Raw genomic sequence first — 23,491 nt, 5'->3', positions numbered from 1 at the left:
AAGCAAGTCATTTAAAGATTCAATGAGAGAATTCTAAGTTTGACAACTAGTGAAAGAAAATGGTAGAATATGTCATCTCATCCAGCAGGTGAAGGAATGCCTCCCGCTAGAAAAAGATTAAGCGGCAAAGAGATGAGTAGAGCACCCACAAGGGGGCAGCAAATTCCAGGGCTCTGGATTCAAGGACACACCTTCAAGGGCCTGGAGCAGAGCCAGGGGAGGGTCGCTGTGCCATGGGCTGAAATAATACATAAAATAGATAAGAAGCAGGTTTATTCTGTACAGCACAGGGAACTATATTCAATATCTTGTAGTAACCTAAAGTGGAAAAGAATATAAAAACAAATGTGAGTGTGTGTGTATATATATGCATGACTGAAACATGCTGTACACCAGAAATTGACACATTGTAACTGACTATACTTCAATGAAAATAATAATGAAATTTAAATTTAAAAAGAAATAATAAGCCAGGACATTCATGGTTTTGAAGAGCACATTAATAAGTTGTTCTTTTGTATTTCAAGAGTAACAGGAATAAAATAATACTATTTTATTTATTAGTTTAGTGACAATGTGAAGAATGGTTTGGGGAAATGTCAGAATGGGTGAGAAGACTTTTGAATTGCCAGGACTATGACAGCATACATGTCAAAGACAGAAGTAAAAACGAAAAAGGAATATTGTCTCTCGCTTGGCACAAGCCGTCATAGTCTCACTGAGGAAATGACACACATAAATACATGGGAAATGACGTAATTCGTGATACCGAGACAGTATGTATCAATGCAAGATTGATTCCTTTCCATCGTGCAAAAATAGTCTTAATGTTTTGTTTGGTTTACATAGATAAAAATGTTGAATACAGGAATTATCTGACATTTATTATATTCTCATGTTATTACTATGACCTCAGATTCACATCTAATGTGTTTTAAAAGCATTTGTAAAAATTAAAATATGTTCCTATTTGTTTTACTGCTGATATTCAACTGTAGTCTAAAACTGGGGTTTCACACATCAGAGTGTACCTATACGCCTTATGTAGTAATATTTTCCCCTTGCTATTCAGAAGCATCATTCCAGCCACCACATCAGATCAGAACTTACAGCATAACACACCAGCTCAGTAATACTTTTATTAAAAGATTACAAACATTTCCCAGATTTGTATATTCTTATGTTTGTTTATTTTTTTCTGTAATATATAAATGCAGCTAGGCTCAGAGTTGCCCAGCCTGTGAAACAGAGTATATAGTATGTTTTTCATCTTTGCATTGGTTAACATACCTGGGAATGTCAAAATTACTTATTACATACATGCATTAATTTGGCCAGTTAACTAACCCATATTTTACACAATTACACTTACATCGCTGAGTCAGAACATAAAGGAATTGTAGAAAAATTTTAAATAGAACAAACTACAGTATTTTTAGTTTCTGTATTGGTTTATGATGATCCTAGTACCTAGGGAAAATAGACTTATTATGTCATTTTATTTCTAAAATGTTATATATTCAAATGTATTTAGGTCACTGAGGTCCAGAAATAGATTGACAGTATTAATATTTTAATCATATGTAACTAAACCTATTAGACAATAAAATTTATAAATATTAAGTATTATAATTGAATACAAGTAATACTTTGTGGATATGAAGGGCACTGCAATAAAATACTACATTATTTAGGTATTTTTTGGTTCTAGATTTTCACTAGGGGGCAGACTTACACGATGCATTCAGTTTCTCAGTTGACAATAACATAAATGGTGTAGGTCCATTATATAGAACAGAAATGGCACAGCTCATAAATTTTGTTGTCCCATCCAATTTCCATTCTAGAAGTCACTTAAATACAGCGACTGGGTCACTCGATCATATTATTGCTGACCCTTACTAAGACCTCAACTATATCTAGCGACCCGTGCATGCGCTTCTATCTGCTGTAATACGTTAGAAAAGGATTATAAACCAAAGAATTCAAGTAATCACAAATTTGTCTAAAGTTGGGAAAATAATATAAATGAAAGATAAAAACCATATTTCTCAGAGAAGACAAAAATTTCCAAAATATGAAATACATTTTTTTTTCATTTCTTTATAGCTATGTTTTCTCAGAAATTCCTTCTCTGGCCTTTTTAATCTCAACACCTTCCTAGATGTTCCTCACAAGTTATCTTATCCATTCACTCGTGCCTTAAATCTATTTCACTTGTGAACCATTCAGTCAGCCCCATTTACACCCCTAGACAAACAGGTGCAGGCTTATAATTTATGGATTTTTTGCAGTTTCCTCTATGAGGTCGTAGAGTCTAATTGAAAGGCAGGAATTTCACATTATACTTCTTTTTATCTCCTGGAGGGCAGAGCTTTTGAATAACAAATACTTGATATTAAAACGCTAAATTAGATACTAAGTATTGTCCTCAATAAATTGAAACAATAACAAAGTTATGATCTAACTACTATTATTTAGGGGTAGAGCAAGAAGTCCAGGTTACAAATGATTAAAATAGAGTTGACTTTTAGTATCTGAAACTTAAACGCGTTGCTAGATATTCTTACTAACTTACTATTTGGGGGGGGCAGGTCATTTGAGTTTCCTTTCCCATGGTCTGCCTACCTGTTTATTGGAGGGGGTTGTTCTAGAACCCAGCTGTGGATGTGACCCAGGCTCTCCTGCCTACTGGAGCATTACCATGAATGTTTTATTTGATCTCTCTGTGCCTCGGTTTCTTCATCTGCAAACTAATAATTGTCAGTCAATCACAGAGTAGTTTTGGGAATTTGAAGAAATAATAAATGACTTTCTTGATTTCCTATGCAAATTGGAAACTATCGAGATGCAAAGAAGTCAGGCAGATGGAGCCCCAGATACTAGGCAGAATGATGTAGCTGGTGTCTGGCGGTGCTAGGCTTCCTAGACCTTCCCTGGGAACCGTGATCGGGGCCTGCTAGACAGCCACTCGACTTGCCCTGCAGGGCTGAGCTCACCTCGTGGCCTGGCTCAGACCAGCACAAACCCGAAGACGCTGAAAAGGCAGAGTCAGCGGTGAGCCGTGCAGCCCCACGTCTGCCCAGGGAAGAGGGGGTGCAGACGGAAACGCAAAGCAAGGACATTCCTCCCTGATGGTCTGAAGACTGCGTGAGTTAATCCATGGAAAGCTCTAAGAATAATGCTCTTTAAATTTTAAATGTTATCACTTTTTGTACCTTTTTTTTACCCTTCCAAAAGATGACAAAGGGAAAAGACAAAGAGGGAAAACCTTAGGTCAGTTAATTTTCCTTTGCAGAAGTTCAGGGCATGAATATGGGGTTTATTCTCTAAACAAGGCTATATGGCTTTATTTTTGCCGTTCCATTTTGCCAGTATTATTTATTCATTTTCGTTTCTGTTGTGACAGATAATCGAATATTGTCTGTGACACACCATCTCATGGTAAATATCTTTAGTGATGGTATTTTAAAATATTTCTTAAAGGAATACTTTTGAAACGTCCAGATGGCATGAGATTTGTCAGCTGGTGGCATTTCCCAGGCTTACCAGATGGAATTGCGCCAGCCCAAAAGTCAATCGATTTTTTTTCAATCAGGCCACTCCTCTGGTTTTTCAAAAGTTTCTGAAAAAAGGAACTTTATCAAATTTGCTACCATTGGGGACTTTTGAGCAAGAATAGAGCTTCTAAAGGAAAGTCATGAGGAACACAGATTAGATGGTGTTTTTCCATAAAATAATCTAGTTAAATTGCACACCCTCCTTTTCAAGGTTTAATCCACTGAACCAAAAATACACAAATAAGAGTTGAGAGATTTGCTTACTGTGACAAAAGGAATCTAAGGTGGACGACTGGGCACCAGGGGGGCAGCTATGCCTTTCCCGGTGCTACGCTTAAGCGGAGCGCCCGGTCGTGGGAGAAGCCAACCAGAATTCACTGCAAGGCATAGTGTAATCAGCCACGAAAGTCTAATATCCGGGAGCCATTGGGGATTCGACTTTAAGCAACTGTCAAGTTTCATGTCCAGTGAGATTTGATAAGAACTTTAAATAATTGTTGAGATGTCGAAGTATAGAGACTGAGGAGGAAAGCAAGGAGGGAGGAAAGTGCATTTCAAGCAGAAGAAGCATCATGAGAAAAAAAGAAAAAAGCTAAGAGGGGAGTGCCACCCCCGCAAGCCCTCTCCCCGGGCTCCACTCCGTCTCTCCTTGACGGGGTCTGAGGTTAGTGCTTCCTTAGCCGCCTCAAGGTAACACAACTATTATGAACAGGGATGAAAGGCACAAATAAAATTATATTTTTAACGTTAAAAATCAACAGAAGAAATCATGTTCTGGTTGCTGTTTTGCTGATACTATTTCAATCCAATTGATTACAATTTACCTGCTGTACCTAAGGAATATTTATATTTGCAATATTTTCCCTCAAAATGGAGATGAGGCCGTATAGTTAGTACTGGCTGTATTTCTTCCTATAAAGAGTGGATTTCATCAGGTGCCTGACGGTACCATGGTTTTCAAAGGCTTTGATTAGGTAAACCTCAGGTAACTCCCATCTCCAGGTCCATTCATGTTGCTGCAAATGGCATTATTTTATTCTTTTTATGGCTGAGTAGTATTCCATTGTATAAATATAACACAACTTCTTTATCCAGTCATCTGTCGATGGACATTTAGCTTGCTCCCATGTCTTGGCTATTGTAAATAGTGCTGCTGTGAACATTCGGGTGCAGGTGTCTTTTCAAATTAGAGTTCCTTCCAGATATGTGCCCAGGAGTGGGATTGGTGGATCATAGGCTAAGTCTATTTTTAGTTTTTTGAGGAATCTCCATACTGGCTGTTTTCCATAATGGCTGCAGCAAACTGCATTCCCACCAGCAGTGTAGGAGGGTTCCCTTTTCTCCACAGCCTTTCCAGCATTCATCGTATGTGGACTTTTTAATGATGGCCATTCTGACTGACAGAAACAGACTTGCAGACATAGTAAACAATCATATTGTTACCAGGGAAAAGGGTGGGAAGGGATAAATTTGGGAGTTTGAGATTTGCTAGTGTTAGCCACTATATATAAAAATAGATTAAAAGAAAAACAAATTTCTTCCATATAGCATAGGGAACTACATGCAATATCTTGTGTTAGCCTTTAATGAAAAAGAATATGAAAATGAATATGTGTATGTACATGCATGACTGGGACATTGTGCTGTATGCCAGAAACTGACACATTGCAACTGACTCTACTACAGTTAAAAAAAATTTTTTTAACTAAAAAAAAAAACGTTAAAAAACTTAAAAAAAAAGAAGACATACTATAGGAGAACAAAGCTGATTATCATGTGAACTGGCTGCCACAGAGAATCTCAAAATATTTGAACCGGGAGAACTGCCAGCAATACTAAAGATCAAATCAGCAACACAGCAACACTGAGAAGGTGTTTGCTGTGGTTTTATCCAGCTCCCCCTTTCTTTTCTGAGGGGAAAATCATGTGTGCATCTGTGTGTGTGTGCGCACGCATGTGTGCGAGTGTGTGTACATATAAGACGATGGAGGTAAACGGGAAGAATGCTAATGCAAAACTCGGACAAGTGGAAATTCTCAGGATCCTCTTAGAACAACACTGTCAACTGAGCCTTGGTCTCAGTGCATTACAACGAATTGTTATTTTAGTTAAAGTATTTGCTCTTCTCAGAAGTTCACTGTAGCAAGATTTGACATTTAAAATCAGATCCTATGAGAGCAGGGGCCATAGAAGATCAAAGAACTCACATTACGGACAATAAGGTCATCGTGTGACATTTTTGTCAATCAGCATATTCATATTGTAAATTTCTATTTCAGTATCATCCACAAGGTAACTTCTTACATCAGCTTTATGAATCTGTAGGAAGAAAATACCTAATAAAAGCCAAATTACTGACTTTATTTTTCTGATGATGCTAAAACGTCAGTTAAAATATTCTTTGGGAACTAGAGTTTCATTTTTCTTGCATTGTACTGAACAGTTTATGTGCACATCCTAGTCTGATAATTGCATGCAGTTTTATGCCTCAGGCTTGGAAACACTCATTTATAAAGATGTTGTTATAAAAAACCCCACATTGGATTATTAGCGTAACGCAAATGTTTCTTTGAAATGTAGGTTGTTTTCCAGTCTCAGTATTATCACAGAGCTGACTCATCCAGCCAACATGAGATTCATGCAATTCAGAGCTAAAGACTGTTACTCCCTTGCTCTTTCAAAGCTGGAAAAGGTAAGAAGCCTCATTATTAACTTGCATTTAACCTTCTGGTTTGAGAGAATAACTTTGGAAATTTCCACATATGGAAAGAAATGCCGTGAAATAGTAAAACTCAAAATGCTGTTTTGAACTCCTATTGGGGGGCTAAAATCTTAATTTATAACTTTTTAAGTGTGTAGGGACGGATTTGAAGCACTTACATCACAAATGAACGTGATGGAGATGTCTTGTATCATCATTAAGCGTAAACTGAAAGCACGGTGTATGAGAGACCCAACTGCAGTGGGAGTGCGTATGCTCACTTACAAGGTCCGTTATCGATAATATCACGAGTGCTGTGCCAAGAAATCTATATTTAAGTAGAACTTTGCAGTTTTCAAAAATCCTTAAGGTCTTTGAAGACTTGTAGGCTTTGTTGAAAATTAGTTCCCAAAAGAGATATCCAAGACACAGTCTGAGAAAAAGCCAAGTGTTTTCTTACGTAATTAAGGGAGACCATCACCGCAGCAGAGCTTTGACGATGCCTGGGAGTAAGAGAAGGAAGGTTGAAGTTTATTAAGAATTGGAAAATTTATTTAATGAGGCTCTTTCAAAGTGGGGACTTCTTAGGGTTGGGAAGAGGTTGGAATAATGCTAATGGAGATAGTAGAGTTGCAGAGTCCAATTTTATGGACAGCAACTGTGGTTTCCATCCTTAGCGTCCAGGCTGAGGGAAAGGATAAGTGGGTTTTGCATTCAAGATGTACTTGATACTAATATACTGGGAGAATTTGATGTAAGAGGGAAGAATAAGATTCAATCTTATATGTGCAAAAATACGTTAAGTCTCTGCCATCTTCATTGTTTATAACAGTATAACACAGAGATAAGGATGCCCTGCAGTTTTTGGTGAGTTTTTCCTTTCACTGCATTTTGTTTTGGTTACTGTTACTCCAGCGCTGTCCTGACTCCCGGGCAGCGTATTGTTAGTGAGGCTAGAAGGTCTGAAATCAAGGTGTCTCCTCATCCTGTCTTCTCGGAAACTGCTTTGAGATCATTGAGACAGTATGGGTGGGTTGGACTTTGTTGTTTAATGACTTTTTCAGTTTTAGCTCCTATTCTGTTGGCATCCAAGAACACACACTTTTTAAATGTTGGAAGCTGTTAATCTCTGAGCTCCCTATTTACTTTTGTCTATACTTGAAACTAATTCTTACCTGAGCAAGTTTCTCGTAATGTCCAACCAATTGCAGCAAGAAATCATATACACATGCCAGTGTTAAACAGATGGACATTCTCATGGGCCAGGTCTGGGAGTGGCACACAAATTCCGCTTAGATGCCCTTGGCTAGAACGCAATCATATGACCACACCTACCTTCAGGTTTCTTCAAATTTGTAAAACATTTCCTGAATGGCATGCTTTAGCTTGAATCCTGTTTTCCCAATAATAGAGTCTTCCCCCAGTGTCCTTGGGGTTTAGTTTCAGGACATCTCCCTTCTCACCTCCGCAGTAGATACCAAAATCCAAAGATGCTCAGGTCCCTTATATGAAGTGGTGTAGTGGCTGCATATAACCTACTCACATCCTCCCATATACTTTAAATCATCTCTAGATTTCTTATCATACCTAACACTGGGTAAATGCTGTGTGAGTAATTGCTACTGTGAGGCAAATTCAAGTTTTGCTTTTTGGAACTTTCTGGAATTTTTTCCCCCAAATATTTCCAGTCTGTGGGTGGTAGAATTAGCAGATGTGGAGCCTGCAGACACAGAGGGCGAACTGTACTTCCGTGTTTGATCATTGATCCTGGGCGCAACAGGCGAGAATGTCAGTTATTTTTAATGAATTCACTGTACGACAGCAAGAAGGCAGAATTTTACGTGTATTAAATAAGTTCAAGCCACTAGATATTTACTGGGCACCTGCTCTGAGCCATTTGCCTTGCTAAAGGATAGAAGTTATAAACTTGAATAAAACACAGAATTTATAATTTGATGGGAGACACAGATCTATAGGAACAAACTAAAGCACATTGCCTTATTCTTCTTTTTAATTCTGTCCAAACAAGTCGAACTCTTTTGTATTCACAATCTGAGTACTAGAATGGCTAGGTGGGAGTTTGGTGCTGTCTTCCCACACAGGATTTGATTCACTAGAAAAATTTCTTATCCAGTTTTTAGGAAAATACTTACCTTTCTCCATGTTGGTCCAGAAAGAATTTCAGGATAATGCTAATTACTTTCTGTTTCTTTAAACGTTGCCTGATCTACTCTGGAGGCGTGATGATATGTGACTTACATGGATAACTATTTTAATGTATAAATGTGTCTATTAAGAATGTACACAGTGTTATCATTTCACACAACAGGTTCAGAGTTGCCATAGAATGAATGTCTGTTTCCCCCCAAAATCCATATGTTGAAACCTAACCCCTAATGGGATGACATTAGGAGGCGGGGCTTTGGGGAGGTCATTAGGTCACGAGGGTGGAGACCTCACGCAGGGGATGATGCTCCATGAAAGACACCGCAGAGCCCTCCCTCACTTCTCTGTCATGTGAGGACACAGGCAGAAGGTGGCTGTCTGTGAGGCCAGAGGTGGGCTCTCGCTGTCACCAGATCTGCTAGCCCCGTGATTTTGTGCTCCCCAGCCTGCCGCGCTGTGTGAAAGAAACTTTTACTTTTTATAGGCCACCCCGTGTATGGTGTTCTGTCATAGCAGTCCCAACACAGAAGTCTTGACATCTGCCCAGAATAGCTGTTCAGGGCACAATCCAGGAAATGCCTTCACCAAGACTGTGATGTAAACGGCTCCCCCTCCAGCAGCACCGCTGAGCAGCCGCATATGTGTCTGCTGTGAATGTGAAAACGCGTATCAAACTTTTAAAACTATTCAAACTATAAAATACAGAAAAGCGATAGATTTATATAACTAAGTAAGAAAAGTTTAATTATTAAAATTGTATAATTTTATTGAGCTAAATATTTCATGAAAATAAATTACAGCACCATAGTGATTAACATTTATTATTTTCAAAGCCAGCAACTACTTGTCTTTTAATAAACTTACATACCTGACGTAGATAGATTTAGTCAACCTACCTAGACTAAATCATGAAAAAATAGGAAGTCTGAACAGCCCTGTAACTAGTATGGAGATTGGATCAGTAATAAAAACTTCCCAAGAAAGAAGAACCAAGGATCAGATGTCTTTGGTGCATTCCAGCAAACATTGAAAGAAGAATTAATGCTAGTCCATCTCAAACTCTTCCAAAAAACTGGACAAATCTTAACTTCTGCTTTCAAAAAGGGCTTCATGTTTGTGTAGTACCAAGTTACACCAAAAGAGACTCACAGCTCAAGTAGAAAAAGGAGACATTTTGAAACCCTGAAGTCAGCACAGTACAGATTTATTACTTTGGAACAATTAACACTTATTTGCAAATTAGTTACTCTAAACTTTAGAAGAGTTTCTTGAAAGCATCCATCCATAATGCTGTCATAATATGTAACTTGAAACAATTAGAGACAGGCTCAGAAAATGTTCTGAATAATTAGCTTACTGTTGTGCATACATTTCTCCATAAGATTTAAAACTCTTATTTTGTATTTTAAAAAAGCACCTCCTTTAAATCCCTTCAAGTAATGTGATGAGAATCTAGAATTTCGCTTACTCGTATTTGTAATGTATTTGTTGTCATAATCAAACTGTATCAAATTATGCAAACACTGACATTTCAACATTGTTGGCTTTGTTTTTTTGTTTCGTTTTTGTTTTTTTGGCAAAATATTTGCTTTCTGGAAACTTGGACTAATCTTTTATTTTTTGTAATATCTATAACCATTATATTTTCTTTATTGCTTATGTAATTTTTTAAAAAATTTATTCTTGGGGTCTCAAATACTGCCATAAAATTGTAAAACTAAATTATGACAGTTTATTTTTAATATATTACGTACACCATGGTATATTCGTATATGACTTCAGTCTTTACTTTGAAAGTGATTTTGTTCTGTGGAGCCCCATTTTTGAATGCTTACGTCATGTAAGACAGTTATAACAAACATCCATCATGTGTTCATGTGATTAAAACTTATTTAAGTGGTTTTTTTGGAAGTGTAACATACGGAATAGTCTTTTGGAGGTAGTATAAAACCGAAACACATAGTCTGGGTTCAGCAGTGAGTCATTCTTCTGCATTCCTGTTAATCTTTCAAAAGCATGACGCAGTCTTCGCCGAGAGCTCTCCATGTCATGGCATTTTCACAGGAAATTCATGCACTTTGTTTACCTTTCAGATGCCCAGATGTCTAAGTATCACCTTTAAATCCACAGCCTCCCTTCCTTGGAGCTGACCCCGTGAGTGACGGTTCTAATGCTCAATGAAAACGAGGGAAACTCTCTTGAGCACCACTCCAGCCTAACTTCTACACTGACACTCTAGTCAGAAGGAGTGGGAGCTCTTCTTTAATTATGGTGTCAAGATTATTTCCTGACTTTTTCTGACCCGAAACTTCTCCCAGGTGCGACTGCCAGCTGCTTCTGCAGACATTTTAAACCTCCTTTTGGTGAGGTACCTGCATTCTACAAGCCGTGCTGTTTTTCAGTCTTCCCCCTATCCTGGGAATTATTGTCGATTTAACCTGTTTCAGTTATTTTAAAAATTGTAATTGTATTTTGTGAGTTTTTGAGCATCATTAAATGATACAGAACTTACCTTCATTTGTTTTTCTAAGTAAATACATGTAGTTTATTTTACAGTTTTATAAAAGCACAAGAAAGAACAGTGGTTGGTTTTCTCCAAATTTTAGCTTTTAAAAGTACAAATATTTTAAATTTCTTATCCTATAAAGAGAAAAAGGAATAGGGTTGTGCACATGAAATTCATGACTGTTTTCTATTTGCTTGGCTAACTTCTCTTCTGAGGTTCAGATCTGATGTCATTTTGTTCGTGACACCGTCCTCTTCTTCCTTGGGCCTCCCGGGTACTTGAAGCCCTGTGCAAGCGCACAGTCCGTGGCCTCGTGAATGTGTGGCTTCGCCTCTCTCCTCAGGAAAGCTACGAATCTTTGCAAAACTAGAACATAACCACTAACTGATAAGTGCTTGCATTTAGTACACTGCTTAGAATTTTTACTAAGCCATGAGAGTATTCTGTAGTCAATTTGAATTCTTCTCTTTTGTTTTCTTCAACACACATTTTAAACATATTTTTAGTTTACTGTGGTATTTCTGATGTTATCACTGTTCACCTTCGTTACTGTTTAGATGAGGTCGGACCTGGCGGGCCCTTTGCCTGACATCTAAGCACCTTATCTTCTAAAGGGGAAACTTGAGCGCCTGTCAGTGCCAACAGGTGAAACCCTTTGGTCTAGTGACTCATTTCTAAGAAACAATGAGTCTAAAACAGAGCAAATGCTTTCAATTCTGGGCGGTTGTTGCCATGATACCAGATTTTCCAAATTTAAAGAAATCAGAAATTTAGACCTTTATGTTAAACGTTGAAGACTTGTTAGACTTTAGTAAATGTTTGCAGGCTGAAAGGAGCTTCTCTGTAGTTCAGATTTGGACCATTCACTGTCAGTGTGTAACTTCTAGCCTACATGTTGGTCTTTTGCGATAGAGGGAGGTAGATCAAGGTTAGAGTCCCCAAAATCAAACTGGAATGGATGGTCAAGACGATTAATCGTGTTTAAGTTTTTTCATAGGTAAAAAATAGCACTGGTAAAATGCAGTTTGAAAATTTAATACAACTTCTTCCTTGTCTAGAAGTACAGAAGGAAAGTAATTGTGGAACTTGTTCTAATCCAGTTGGAGTTACTTTCTTGAGCTGTTATTTTTTCCTATAACTTTAAAACTTGTAGGCCTTACTGTGTAACTAGTAGGGATTCACGGATACACACTACTGTATATAAAATAGACAAACATCAAGGACCAGCACAGGGAACCATATTCATATCTTATAACAACCTATCATGGGAAAGAATCTGAAAAAGAACATCTGTATGACTGAATCACTTTGCTGTACACCTGAAATGAACAATATATTCTAAATCAACTGTACTTCAAAAGAAAATACACATATTGAAAAAAACCTTGTAGGACTTGAAAATAGTGTCATAAAATCTGTAGTGGTTTTTTTTTCTGCACTGTAAGAAACGTTAATGAAAAAAAGACAGTAAATCACGCATGCTGAATTATTCACAGGAGCAGTGGGGCAGCGTCACTGGGTACAAACGGGTTTTCGCAGGGTGCAGAGTGGAGCATACGTGCTAGGGGATGAGGACGGCTTGCAGAGCTGCTGTGGGAACAGTGAGTTCTGTGAGATGAGATCATTCTCCATAGGGAGGCAGGGTCTGAATCCGACGGAGGCATTTTCAGGATTGCACTGGACAGTCAGCCTAACTCATCAGTAGTTCGTGCTGCAAATTACCAAGAAGTCATCCTGCAAAACAGTTTGGGAGCCAGAGTGTGGAGCACCCGGATACGGCGTCTCGGAGCGTCTTGTGTAGTGAGTCGGGGGCTTCGGCAAGTGTTTAAGTGGGGACAGGGGTGTGACGTAGTCAGTCTTGTACTTTCATCATATCATTGTGACATTGATATATTTATCTAGATGGGGACACATTATGGGAAAAAGAGGAAGAGCAGGTTATTTCAATAAACCAGTCATAAGATAATAAAGACCTGGTCTAGGACTGTCAGGATGAAGAGATATGTTGGTTAAATACAAAAAGAGAATTCTGGGAAAGAGTTGACTTTATTCTGTAGGGAACACATTGATGTCTATTTAAGTCTGTTAATGTTGAAGTATGTGATAAATGAGCAGTGGTGTATCAACAAAGCTTAGAAAAGGGATAGGAGTAGATATATGTATATGTACGTAAAAGTTGTCGTGCACATAAAGGTATAAATATAAAACCTTAGGAAAAGATAAGTTCTCAAAAGAAGACAGCTACAAGGGAAATGGGTTTAGTGAAGGAATTAATCCTGAGGTTCATGGGGGAGAGTTTGGAAGAAGATAAATCAGAGAAAAGGAAAAGAGTCCAAAGAATAGACTGGACTGTAAGTCAAGATAGAGTGATGTCAAAAGGCAGACAGATTTCTACAATCAGAAGACAAGTGTACAGCCGCTGTGTTTGTCTCCATCAAGTCAGCACTGAATTTTTAAGGAGAGAAAAGCCTGGCTGTGGACAGAGCAGGAAGGGCCAGACATAAGAAAAATGACTTTGTTCTAAAGAACATCAGAGAGACAAGGGCTTAGAAGATTTAAGAAGACAGGTTGGTGAGGCGAGTGACGACAGGCGTGCTCACGTATGGCTGGCAGGCATTTATCCTCAGGTGCACGCACATGAAATACTGAGGTACAAGGGCCTTTCTTCTTGAAAATCTTTTTTTCCTCCAAAATCCTTTCATTCTTTCTTTCTGAACCCACATGTTTTGCAGAAGCTTCCAACCTTCAAAACTTGTCAATTCTCAGGAGCCTCGGGGAGAACGGGGGCAGGAAGCCACGTTGTGTGTGTTGTGTATTTCTAAGTGGCATGGTCAGGGTCCTGGTTTCCCCAGGTCGTGCTGGTGCAGGGCCAGTGTCTCAGTGCAATCACCGAGAGCCCCTGTCGAGATGGCCTGATTTGGGTGGTAACCCACCCAGTCACCTCACCCCTGTATCTCAGTGTGGCAGGGTAGTAACTTTGCCTGGAATACTCTGCCTTCCCCTCCACGATAAGGAAGAGGGTCCTGCACACCCCAGACTCCCTCAGCGTGAACCTGCCTTGGGTTGACTCAAGGGTTTTTTAGGATATGGGCCTAAGTTGTCAGCCTTGAGTCCTCATAAACAAGAAGGAATCCCTGAGTGTTCCATCAAATGGACCCCCTCTGAGCTGCCACATGGACTGGAATTGACTCTGTGTGTGTGTGAGCGTGCGCGCATGTGTGCACGTGTGTGTATGCACGGCGGTGGTAGGAACCTACTCTTTCCGTGGGCAAGAAGAACAGTGGACATGCAGAGATAAATGCTCTTTATTACTGGAATGGCCCCTCTCTTCTGTGTGCAGTACCAAAGGAGGAGAAATGAAAGAGAGAGAGAAAGAGAGATTGCTTTAAAGCCACCAATAACCCCAGATCCTCTCTTTCCCTGGTTCCCAAGCACGCATCTCAGTAAGAGGCTCTGGTGGGAAACCTGTTCTGGAAGAGACAGCCCATCTCGGAGAAGCTGTGTGTGCAGAGCTGTGCTTCCATAGAGATGAGTCTCTTTCCTCAGAAAAGGTAGATAAGCAGGTAGAGGAAGAAGGCAGATAAGAAGAAAGGTGGACAAACAGGATGCCCCAGACTTCAGCAATCCGTTGAAGACTTGTATTTGAATGTGAGGATTTTCTGCTTTGAATTCAAAAGGCCACTCCCTGGGTGAGCAGCTTTGTGGTGAGAGGAAAGGCAGAGTTTGTTTGCCCAGGACCTGGGAATTTGGGAATAAGATTTGAGGGCTGTTGGTGAACTAAGGTAGGGACAGGATGGGGACAAAGAAGGAGGAAAAGAGGGGGAAAAAGGGTCAAATACTATAAAAAAAAGGTCAAGTAGGATGAATGCTGAGAAAAGCCGCTAGACCTGGGGATTACATTGTGCTTAGGTCCAGGCAGAAGAATGAAGACATGTCAAAGAATTGTAGTTGAGAATATAGGAACTGGAAACCATTAACTTATGCCAATAAAATTCTTGATTTTTTTCCACCTCCCACGCTGTTCCGCTAAGTCCAATAATTTTTTCATCTCATTCCATATGGTACTGGATGGACACAGTTTAAGGAAACAAAATTTGTGCCAGGAACAAATTTCTTCTTCCAACAAAAGCATATGTTCATGATAGCAAACCAAATGGAAGAGATAGGTAAGAGCAAGGCTATTAAACCGTCTGGGATCTTTCAGTCATGATTCGGTTGGCTCAGATTTCTTTGAGATATTTTTAGATAAGTGATTGTTAGGAAAACACAAAATCATCATTGAAACTTCAGTTGAATCCAGAATTCTCCTAAGGAAGGAAATATGATATGTCTGAAAACAAAAGACATTATAGTATATGCTGGTCCTTCAGGCAGTCGCAGAAATATTGTATTTTGTAAAACACAACAGTCAAAAGAAATACTAAAGTCAGAGAACGTTGTGTAACGCAAAGATTGCTGTTTTTTCCGTGTTCAAACCTCCATGAAGAACCGAAGTGAGAAGAGAGGGGTGTTGAGTGAACCTCGGATTGTTCGTTTCTTGCCTCTTCCTATGACTGTTACAAAGTTTATGCAACACGTTTGCTTTAGATGTAGGCAGAATTCATTCATTTGTTCAATAAAATTGCATTGACTGTGTGCCTGGCCTCGTGTTAGGCATTGTTTCTGAAACAGAAAGTAGAAGCATGAGCTCTGTCCTCCTGGAACTCACTGGTCTGCCTCAGACAAACAGTTAACCGATTAAAAAATAAGGAATTATTTCAGAATGCTGTGAAAGTCATTAACAGGGTTCTACTGACAAGTAAGTGGGGAAGGCCTCTTTTAAATCAGGTGATAGAGGAGGCCTCTTTGGGGAAGTAATATCCGAGCTGTAACGGTAACACCAGACCAGCCCCGTAAAAATTTAGAAGTCGCATTAGAGGAAGAAAGCAAGCAGTATGAAGTCCTCGAGGTGTTGCAGAATTTGACGTGTTCCAAGCATTAATAATAATAGAAGGTGATACTTACTAAGTGCCTACTGTATGTAATGCTTTTAGGTGCTTGCTCTTGTTTATTTGTTATCATGACAACGGGATGTCATCACCAACATGAATCTCTTTCACAGGTGATGAAATGGAGGGACAGGGGGTTTAAGTGACTGGTACAAGGTCCTACAACCGGAAGTGGCAACGCTCGACTGCAACCTTGTTTGTGTTTCTAGTATACGCGCACACACACGCATGCACGCACACACGCACGATTCGTTTTTGTTTTTGTTTTGGTCATTTACAGAGGCTTGGCAGCAGATTGGTGTGGCTGGCACAATTTAAAAGGTGGATAGACAAATTAAAGCTGAAATGACAGAAAGCTAGAAACCGCTGGGGGTGCTGGCTCCTACCTGCCTATATTTTTATTCTTACAGAAGAGAATGAGCAGATCTTGGAGGAAGGATACAGTTCAGTGGTAGGTTGTGCGCTTAGCATGCACGAGGTCCTAGGTTCAACTCCCAGCACCTCCATTAAGATAAATAAACCTAATTACACCCCTCCAAAAAAATAAAAATAGTTTTTTTAAAAAAAAGTAGATCTTCTAAGTGTTATGGCACAGGATGTGGCTTTAGGTTTTTTTTATATTTGATGGAATGATTTTATTGTGTTTGCTCCTTGTATTAATGTCACTTCCAGCCCTTTTCAGAAATATGTATGAAGAGCTAATAAGTGTTTAATGTACGAAACGATGCATCGTCCTTAACTACTGGGTGTTTTAATTGATGAAGAAAACTTGGTTGTGGAAAGTAAAGGGACATTCAAAATGCCATTAAAAGTGAAGCAGTGGCATGTTCGTAGCTAAGAACCGTATAATAAAAATGTCAGTCATCACATATGTTAGGAAAATGTAACTCAGCAGAAAGTCAGAAAATAGAGAATGCTCACACATTTTTCTATTTCGAATTTCTGAACAGAAAGAACGAGAGCGAGGTTCGAATTTAGCCTTCATGTTTCGACTGCCTTTTGCTGCCGGGAGGGTTTTCAGCATCAGCATGCTGGACACGCTCCTTTACCAGGTACGCAGTGTTCCGTGTCTCTCTCCAAAGTGTTTCCATTTTGTTTAGGTTTTGTCAAACACTAATACATCCAGTGGTGGTCATGGAGCTGTTCACCTAAAACTGGCTCTGGAAGCAATCCAGTATTTTTTTCATGTATTTAGTGACATAAATGTGCCTATGAAACATACTGTAAGAAAAAAAACTGTTTTTCAGAATAATCTAATAATTTTTAGGCATTCTTTGACACCAGAGACATACAATGTGTATTGCAACAATTTAATATATTTTGCATATTACTCTTAAGTGTGTTACTACACTGAAAAAGAAAGCTAAGAAAAAATCACTAGCTTTAAAAAAAGACAGCCTGCTTTCTAAACACATTTTTTAAAAATAAGATACCAAATTGATGTCAATAAACTGATGAGCAAAGGTACATTTTAAAAATTTGCTAATTATTGCCTACTTTAGAAAAATGTAAGAAAGATTTTACAACAACTAAGAACCATTCAGTTTGTTCCTGAATGCCAAAGTTTTACATTGTCATTTTATCAGAGCTAAGACATTTGTGGAGATTTTATTTTATACCAATATATTTTAATATTTTTAACTCTGCCAGAAATTGAACAGCAGTAATATTTTAAATCCTTTGCTTCAAGTAATCAGATAATTTCTAAATATATCCATTAAGAGAAAAACAGATATTCATAGGACTTTAAGTTATTTGAGAACCTTAATCTCAAACTGAGCATTCAAGCATTTTGTTGTGTTTTATGATCATGTATTTCATGGTGGCTTTTCTACCTTGCTTGACTGAATAAACTAATACGAAGATAGTGGGAGCTTTTCTGCTGGCCTTTGGGCTAGTTGTGCCCGTGAGTGTGCCCCTGGCAGTGTCAACAGACCATCTGCTAATGCCAGGAGAGTACAGGAGCAACACAGCGAAGAAGGACACACACTCCTGTTCTCCATGGAGTTGCCAGGCACGTTATCCGGGCGCCCCCGGAAGTCAGGCTTCCACCCCAAACCCCACTAGCAGGCACACATCCTTCTGAGCTCTTCAAGAGCCGGTTGGACGGGAGGAATTGTTTGAAGAGCAGTGTTGAATCTGAGGGGATTTATGTCAATGGCGGTCAAATGCTTGATGTTAAGATGCACCAGTGGTTTTCAGATATTTTAGCCACAGTATCTTGTGTTCAAATAAGATCCCACGAGAAAGCCGTACATATAAACTAACTAGAAGGAAAACATTCTGCAGGCTTGGAAAGCAGTGCTGCTTTCTTTCCCTTCATTTTGCTTCGCATTTTTTGTTATACGTAGAGATACAGGAAATGGCATGTTTTCTGAAGCTGCTGCAGGAAGAAGGAACTAGAACAATAATTTTCAAAGTAGTAACTGCCCATTTACCTTCTCCTGACATCAAATGGGGTATTTTAATGGTACCTTTTTCAGATAGGTACTCATTTATGGATTAAAAAAGTTAAGAAATTTAAAATATTTTAGTTCCTAAAATTACATAATATACATTCTTGTATTCTTAAAATATACTGAATACAATTTAATTGTTTCTTGTATTCTTAAAATATACTGAATACAATTTAATTGTTTCTTGTATTCTTAAAATATACTGAATACAATTTAATTGTTTCTTGTATTCTTAAAATATACTGAATACAATTTAATTGTTTCTTGTATTCTTAAAATATACTGAATACAATTTAATTTTTTCTTGTATTCTTAAAATATACTGAATACAATTTAATTGTTTCTTGTATTCTTAAAATATACTGAATACAATCTGATTGTTTTGGTTAATGATTAAAGTGCATCGTCTTCAGGATAAATGTTTGCATTATATTTCAGGAACCATTATCAATGACTACAATTGTATGGTGATTTAATTAGTATAATTCTACCATAGACATCACTTACTTTGCTTCCTCAAGGAAAACTGTCCTACGGGAGGTGTTATCAGTCATGATAAATGGATGGCACAGGGCTTAGAAAGATCAGCTACCCGGTGTGTAGTGTGAACCCTCACCTTCAGGCCACGCACAGCTCATCAGGTTACTCCCAACCCTTTCCCGGCAGTAAATGACTCTGCGTCTGTGTAATGCTTGAGTTTCTGACAGTATTTTTTTTAACTCACTGGAAAGGTTTTTGTTTATTTGTTTGTTTGTTATATCCCACTGGAAAACCAGGTCACTTTTACATTTTTAATCACTTTTATTAATTCTCATCTCTGTAGATCTGGAAAACCAATTATTAAAAAAATTATCTAAAATAAAGGTAAATAGATACTACATGAAACTGAAAAACAATCTTCTTTGATCGAGTTATGTGAGATTCGGTGCATGGATTTTGTGGTATTAAATGGGACTAGCCACGTCTTTGGCTCATGCCTAACTCTCGTCCACACCTTGATAAAGTTACTCGACAAATCATCTCTGGACAAAGACTGTGTTAGTGAAGCATGCAGTAAACGTTAGTTGTATTACCACATCTGGCTCTAAAATAATTTAAAATAGTCATTGGCCAGATCTTCAGTTTACTTTCTCTTCCAGAACTACTTTCTGTTTTTCATTTTGGAAAATAATAGTTTTAAGTGCTCGAGAATTTGTTAAAAAGTTTTCTTTAGCAAACACTGAGTGAGAAATGAAATTGAATGATGCTAACGGTGGGTGCCTGTCACGACTCCTCTTGGTGGCCCCACTATGTTCATGTCCTAACTGCTAGGAGACTAATATACCTTGGAAACCAAAGTGCCATTTACTTGACCTGAAAAAAGGAAATGGATGTGTTTCCTTGTGTTCTTTCTTAGATGGAAGGTTTAGTTTTCTGAAACTAGCTCTTGGTGAAATAAATTAGTAATGAGCAAAGTAGTCTAGAGGATTTATTTTAAAGGTGTTACAACTTTTTAAAAGTCTTTGCTGTGCAGAATAACTGGATGATTATTTACATATTTCTCTTGTTAACACCTGACGCCCCAACTCAAAGCAGTCATTTCATACAGTTTCTGAAGTAACTATTACATGTCATGGTGAAGTTTGCTTGCATGGGTTGAGTTTTTCTTTTCATGCAGAGCTGCAAATAAACTGAAGAAATTGGAATCACCCTTCAGCCAATAATCTCACTATTGAATAGTGTCCTAACATGTCAGAATATATATGTTAGCAAATAAAGTAGTCTCATCATGATACTTAATGCTAACCTACCAATTGTTTAGATTTATTTAAATATTAGAAATTTATTCTACTAGCATAAAGCTTAATCATAACAAAAAACAAAAGCTAGTTGAAATATTTCCTTGCACATTTTAGTTCTTTGAAGTATTTTTTAAGATTTTTTCTTTTATTTCAGCTCATAGTTTTTTGTTATTAAAAGTGAAGTGTTCTCAACCTATTTAACAGCATTCATAAAATTTAAGCATCTCAGGATATTCTAGAAAATAATCATTTCCTACTGTTTTGTGGACAGCTTAACTGTACGTGTGTATTTAGAACACTGACAAGATAGATTTTTCTTTCCTTGTTTATGGAGGCTTAGTGATGTGTTATCAGAAATAACCTTTAAGCAGTGATAAGATGTTCATACTCTAAGCTGTTCTACATATTTCGTACACCTAGTAAATATGTATTTTGTTTATATTGCAGTCCTTTGTGAAGGATTATATGATCTCCATCACCAGACTCCTGTTGGGATTGGACACTACACCAGGATCGGGGTTTCTCTGTTCCGTAAGTTAGTTCTCTGCGGAGTTAAGGATCATTCCAGGAGGAAGCTCTGAAATCCACCTGTAATGGACTTTGGCTAACTCTTCTATGTCATTTACTAATTTTTTTCTAATATCTGCTCAAAGAATAGCATCCCAGTTTTTTAGTTTCTTAAAAAAAAAGTTTCAGGAAAAACATATTATTTAAATTTATAATCCAGAAAAATAGCTTTCTGTACAAAATTCGGAACTTTTTTTTTTCCTAGCTGGCATTTGAGATTAATGGTTACTGACCTAGGATGTCACACTGTCAAGGAACACAGTGATCATGCAGTTTAATTCCTTTACTTGATAAATGAGTGTAGTATGTCCAAGTGCATTTAATGAAGCGACTTGCCGACAATGCAAATTTGTGATTAGCAAAGAAGGGCAGGTACTTGTGCCTCCCGTCTGGGAGCCCTGTGTTCCTACCACACACCTTTCTCAGGAAGGGTGCTGTTAGAACTTTGGATGGGCAGTTCTTTTCTGTGCTGGAGTGTCCTTCGCACTTTAAGGTTTGTAGCATCTGCAGACCCTGTCCACTAAATTCCAGGAGCAGCCTCTATTACTGAAACAAAGTCTTCCCAGGTTGTCTGACAACTCCCAGTCAGTTACGAGTGATATTGCACAAAACGAGGTCAGCTGAACTAACACAATGTCACGTTGCCACAGGTGGAGCAGTTGGTTTCTCAAGTTTGGGCGAACCCCAGGGATAAGACTTAAATATTACACAATAAATAATTTTAATCCAGGGATAAAGCACTGATGATGTGCCGCTTTGAGATCTGAGAATATCAGTAAGTGCTACCTGTGAGAAGTGAAAAATAGCCGTTGGGTGTTTATTGATAGGTGGCAATGTGTGTGGATTGTGTTGCAGATGAAGATCACGGAGGACGACTTGTGGATCAGAACCTACGCCAGACTCTACCAGAAGCTGTGTTCTTCCACCGGAGACGTTCCCATCGGGATCTACAGGACTGAATCTCAAAAACTTGCTACGTCTGAGGTTTGGAAATACCAAAATATCCCTGTTTTCATGTTTAGTCTGATTGAACACAGCCATTCCTAAATCTAGAAACTTCTTTCTGAAATACGTCAGAGGAAGCGGAAAGGAGTGCCGTCTGAACACAAGGTAACGCAAGTCTCAGAAGCAAAATACTTGTCGACTGTTTCAGTAAACGAGGTCAGAACTTCATAAACTGCTGTTGGCTAAAAGCCTGTTCTAGAGTTCGTGGGCTTTGGGCTCTGAATGTGTTTTGTAGGTTGTCGGGGAGTAAGTTAATTCTGAGTGACCTCTGACGCACAGGCACGCTTCTCTGGGCAAGCAGTCTAGTTTTCTCAGATAATCTTCAACTTCGTATATTAGCATTTGGAAAGAAGGAAAACAAAGATAAGTTCGTAAGCAGGAAACTCACATTTTTTTGAGCTCTAGGTTGAAGACTACCCTGACGCCAAAACAAAAAACAAAAAACCCAAAAAAACAAAAAAAGCCCCCAAAACCCCTCCAGTGACAGTGCAGACCTTCCCAGAGGAAAGCACAGTGATTATAAAAGCAAACTAGAGCCTCTTAAAATGAAGCAGAATTTCTGATGGCTGCTTACGACTGAAAACATGCCCACATTTTAATTTGGCCATACTATGTGATTCTAAATTATGGTTTATATTCATTAAAATATTTTTCTTCTTCAGATACCTCAATGTGATTGAAAATTTTGGTTAGCCATTTCTTTCTTTGATCTGATGCAAAATTATCTCAACTGTGAGGCTCAGATCCGTCACACGCGTGTTCGTGGTCCTGTAATTGTTACACCAGCTGGTGATTAAATCCAACGCATCCATGTACAGAAAAGAAGAGCTTTGTAGGAAGCATAAGGGTGATGGAGTAGATTTTGTTTTTTTGTCACAATTTACAGTTTGACATTTGAACAAGCGATGTTGATGCCAGCAGATAGTGGCTCCGTTTTTCTGAGGTGCTGGTTTCGCTGCTGCTGCCGACGTGCAGAAAGGAGCGTCACTGCCGGCCCTGCTGCTGCATCTGAGTCTGTCGTTGGCTGTGGTCCCTGTTGTTCGCGCCACAAAGAGCAAGGCCGCGTCAGAGAAAATCAGGAGTGACTGACGGGAGAAACATACCAGTCAGTTACATACGTAAGATAGCTTGGCCAGATATGCTGAACGTTTTAAGAACACTGCATCCAAAAATTCTTATTAGATTAGAGGTTAAGAGGGAAAAAAATGCTTTCACACCTAAGCAATTAACCTTTTCTTATTTGAACTTGATAAGTCCAAGGAAGGTTTCCATCGAGCAGAATATTATCCTGTTCTTATACGCGGGGCTTTGTGAATCTGAACATAGCAAATTCTTCCCTTGGTCAAGTCCACATCATGTCAATCATTTTGTGTTAACAAGAGATCCTGTTGCCTGCTGTTTACAGGGTAGCTAGGGAAGGGATAAGTCAGTATTTAACCGATATCAGGGGGCCTTGCACATGACATTTCGGTCAGTCCTTCTCATGACATATTAGCAAAATGTTTATAAATCCCCAACCCTGTGGCTCATATTAAAAACACACATCCTTGGGAAGATAAAAGGATACTGGGTTAAAGGAAGATAATACCAGCCATCTTCCTGTGCTGAATTCAGTTCACCTTTTGGTACATATATTTTTATTTAAATTTTATATTCTGCCTATTGTAGAAACAAAGAGGCAACTTAGATAATTAAAGATAAAAATAGGCCCTTCACACACTGTTACAGCAAAATATATTGAAGGGCAGAGAGATGAATGTT

At 38.5% G+C, this 23,491-nt stretch overlaps 1 protein-coding gene across 1 annotated transcript in view; it reads left to right on the top strand.

Annotated features, from left to right (window-relative positions):
* Positions 1-23,491, top strand: part of KCNT2 (potassium sodium-activated channel subfamily T member 2) — a 172,798-nt gene that overhangs the window by 114,075 nt on the left and 35,232 nt on the right. Inside the window, exons 15-18 of the mRNA XM_031438358.2 lie at positions 6,141-6,252; positions 16,872-16,973; positions 20,606-20,689; positions 21,581-21,709. Coding sequence (XP_031294218.1) covers positions 6,141-6,252; positions 16,872-16,973; positions 20,606-20,689; positions 21,581-21,709 — 427 coding nt within the window. The remainder of the gene's footprint in view (positions 1-6,140; positions 6,253-16,871; positions 16,974-20,605; positions 20,690-21,580; positions 21,710-23,491) is intronic.

The sequence above is a fragment of the Camelus dromedarius genome, chromosome 21 (genome assembly GCF_036321535.1).
Source record: "Camelus dromedarius isolate mCamDro1 chromosome 21, mCamDro1.pat, whole genome shotgun sequence".
NCBI lineage: Eukaryota > Metazoa > Chordata > Mammalia > Artiodactyla > Camelidae > Camelus > Camelus dromedarius.
Note: the sequence above shows the minus strand (reverse complement) of the source record. Positions and strands in the feature narration are given on the sequence as shown.